At 47.6% G+C, this 3,677-nt stretch overlaps 1 protein-coding gene across 1 annotated transcript in view; it reads left to right on the forward strand.

The window, feature by feature from the left end:
* Nucleotides 1-3,155, forward strand: part of PRC1 (protein regulator of cytokinesis 1) — a 21,718-nt gene extending 18,563 nt beyond the window's left edge. Inside the window, exons 12-13 of the mRNA XM_008050233.2 lie at nt 442-541; nt 2,877-3,155. Of these exons, the coding sequence (XP_008048424.1) occupies nt 442-541; nt 2,877-2,905 (129 nt within the window). The 3' untranslated portion in view covers nt 2,906-3,155. The remainder of the gene's footprint in view (nt 1-441; nt 542-2,876) is intronic.
* Nucleotides 3,156-3,677: the final 522 nt, after the last annotated feature.

A 3,677-nucleotide genomic window follows, 5' to 3' on the forward strand; every position in this document is an offset into this window, starting at 1 on the left:
TTTTTTTATGCTGGGCATGGTGGCTCACACCTGTAATACCAGTACTTTGGGAGACTGAGGTGGAAGGATTGCTTGAGCCCAGGAGTTTGAGACTACCAGCCTGAGCAACATAGGTAGACCTCGTCTATATAAAAAATAAAAAAATTAGCTGGGCGTGGTGGCATGCCTGTAGTCCCAGCTACTCAGGAGGCTGAGAAGGGAGGATTACTTGAGCCCAGGAGTTTGAGGCTGTGGTGAGCCATAATTGTGCCACTGCACTCCAGTCTGGGCAACAGAGTGAGACTTACTTTTTATTTTTTAACCCCCAAAATACAGGAGTATAGACATATAAAAAATGGCATCAGCTCTTAACCATTTCAGGTGTCAGGATGTGTGTGCGCGTGCTTGAGTGCGCCTGCATTCGCTACTAGGATGATACATGGATCTGTCTTTTCTCTGCAGCCAGTCATGACTTCCACCTGCTCGGGGAAGAGGACGCCCCGTGCTGGCAGGCATGGTGCCAACAAAGAGAACCTGGAGCTCAATGGCAGCATCCTGAGCGGTGGGTACCCCGGCTCCACCCCACTCCAGCGCAACTTCAGCATTAATTCTGTTGCCAGCACCTATTCTGAGTTTGCGGTAATTCACCTTTTCAAATATCTACCAGTCTCTGGGGAGCACACAGTTGGGGCAGATGGGTCTCTTCCCAAGGGCACCCAGACTATTAGGTAGGGCCACCACCTTGGAGGCTGAGAATCCCTTTCCTGCCTTGACCATGTGGGTTGGGGGTGCCCTAGGGGGGTGTACAGCGAGGGAGTTGGCAGCAGCAACCAGACATGGAACCTGGCTCCTTCTGCGTAATATGTACCATTCCCTGGCTGCAGGAGGTGACCCTCTAGTCACTGCCCTGGTGCTCTCTTGGTGGAGTTCTTGGTAATTGTCTTAATTCTTTGTTCTTAGAAGGATCCGTCCCTCTCTGACAATTCCACTGTTGGGCTTCAGGTCTGTATGGCAACCCTTGCATGTCCCATGTCCCTTTTCCAGACTGTTCTGTCATCTGCTGGCTTCATTCCCATCCGGGCACAGGGATACTCTGCCAATAATCTCAACTGTATTATCATAAATCCTTTTTAACAAAAGCAGTAGGAGTTCCTGTCACGGACTCCAAAAAGAAATATCTGGCTTACATTCCCAGCAGACTATCCTAACAGTTAATAAGAAAACGTGTTCAGACTTGAATTGGATTCTCAGCCCCACCTAAAGTCAGGCACAGTTTTTTTTTATCATATTGTTTTACAACACAAAAACCTTCCGTAGTCGTAATGTCAAAGGCCTGCAATGTGCTGGAAAGAATAGAGGCCCCACCCCGTGGGGAGGGTAGCCCCAGCTGTGTGCTGCCGGTCATGAGGTTCCTGGCCTGTGTGCTGATTATTTCCTGGAGTATATGCCTTACTAACCCCTCAGGGCTCACCTGCCACCTGTCTCTAAGCTGGCCAATGCTTATTTCCTCACCTTTGTCTATTTATACACTTTGAGCTGCTAAAGCATATAAGCAGCACTGGAAGAACATTAATTTTCCAGAATGCTCTTCACTTCTTAGTATTCTGCTCTGTAGTAGCTAACTCTGCACTGCAATGCCATTTACTTAATCTCCATTCTTTTCTCAATATCTTACTAGTGAGAGGTGAGGGTGTCCCTCACCCTTGGGGGGGATTTTTGAGTTAAAGCTTAGGCTGCCTCCTTTCTTCATTGCCACAGGGGACAGAGGCTGGAGCAGTTGCCAAAAGTTATGGCTGGTTATGGCTGAAACTGGCTTTATGTTCTGGCACTTTTTTTAACTTACATGACTGGTGGTGACGGTTCCACCTATAAAAGTGGGTGGTCATCAACTCTGGCCAGCTGGTTGCTGGACAGAGAGGCCAACTTTTTCTTTTTCTTTTTCTGCTCAGCTAAGTCCCATTTTCCAGTTGGGGCGTAAGTACCTGCTTATCTCTGTGGCTGGTCCCAGGCAGGCTCACCTGGTTTTGGTTTTTATGGCTGAAAAATCCCACCAGGCAGCATCAGCACCAATAAACTAACCTCTCCTCTATGCTTTCTCAACAGTCATTCATGCTTTGTCTTCTGCTTCTGTACCATGTGCTCCAGCATGAGATCAAATCACCAGCAGGTTTCAAGGCCCTCGGCCCCAGGGATTGGTAGATAAATGGTCTGGCCCGTTGTTTCTTAAAGGGCTCAAGAGACCAAAGCTTGTTGCCTACCTAGCTTGACAACTCAAGAGCAGCTTTGTGAAGTACAGTCACGCGTCACTTAAAGATGGGCACGTGCTGTGAGAAAAGCTTTGTTAGGTCATTTCGTCATCGTGCGCACATCCAAGCACATGTACACAAGCCTAGATGGTAGAGCCGACTCTGCACCTAGGCTGGGGGGGTGGTGTGGCCTGTTGCTCCGAGGCCACCAACCTCTACAGCAGGTCACTGTGCTGAGTACTGTAGCCAATGATAACGCATTAAGTGTTTGTGTAGGTAAACATAGAAAAGGTACAGTACAAATATGGTGTTGTCATCTTATGACACCACCATCGTATGTGCAGTCTGTTGTTGCTGGGATGTCATTATGCAGTACACAGCTGTGTAAGGGATTTCCCTTCTGAGAGGTTTTAACAGCAGACTGGCTGAGGAAAGGGGTCAGGGCGTGTACACATGGGCTTGGTCTTGACTAACAGAATGGTGCTCAGAGTTTCTCACCTTCCATTCCTAACACAGCTGTGCTGGGCTAGGGATCTCTACCTCAGATAAACTGCCCTCGGGGACCCGTTTGCTGACACTTACCATCCTTAGAAGGGAGGGACATGCATGATAGGGACAGTGTTGCCACTGATGTTATTTATTTTTCAACAGCGAGAACTTTCAAAGGCTTCCAAATCTGATGCTACTTCCGGAATCCTCAATTCAACCAACATCCAGTCCTGAGAAGCCCTGATCAGTCAACCAACTATGGCTTCCTGTGTCTAGACTGGACCTAATTATACTGGGGTGGCCTTAGCTTTTCTTTAGTTTAGGTGTGCTTGAGACCCTGGGCAGGCTCTGCTAGCATGGGCCTAACTTTAAGGATGTGAACAAGTATAACAGAAGAAAGTTCATCGTAGGGTTTAAAGGGTCCTAGGAGACTTGGATTTCTTTTGACACAGAAATAACATTAAAATTCAGTTTATAGCAATAAGTGCAAATTTGAGCACAGGAGACCTGTTTTTTTTTTCTCTCCCCCATAATTCCACTTGCTGAAGCGTGATCAAGGGCTTGTTTTACTTCACCACTGTATGGGAAAATGATTGTACCCATCCTTGGGGCATGTGGTTTGTAGTAATTTTGGCTTGTGTACTTGTAACTAGCAATTAACGTCTTTTTTGATTAGGGATATTCAGTTGCTTTGCACTCACCTGAAGGTCTGTCCCGACCACATAGCACAGCCGTCCTCCTGATGAGTGTCTTTGTGTGTCTGAAGTTGAGATGGCCTGACCTGCTGCCAAAGAGGTGACAGGAAGACTGGGAGCTGCTTTGTTAAATTGTGTACAGTTCTGTTAGCTAGTGCAGTGCCCTCAGTCGGGGGTATGTATGTGTGAACACACATGCTTGTCACAACTGTTTCTTCAGTTTGTCCCTGAGTCCCCTGCTCCCTGTGCCTACTATGCCTGAGACACC

Source organism: Carlito syrichta, unplaced genomic scaffold, assembly GCF_000164805.1.
Source record: "Carlito syrichta isolate Samal-C Ts95f unplaced genomic scaffold, Tarsius_syrichta-2.0.1 Scaffold143305, whole genome shotgun sequence".
NCBI lineage: Eukaryota > Metazoa > Chordata > Mammalia > Primates > Tarsiidae > Carlito > Carlito syrichta.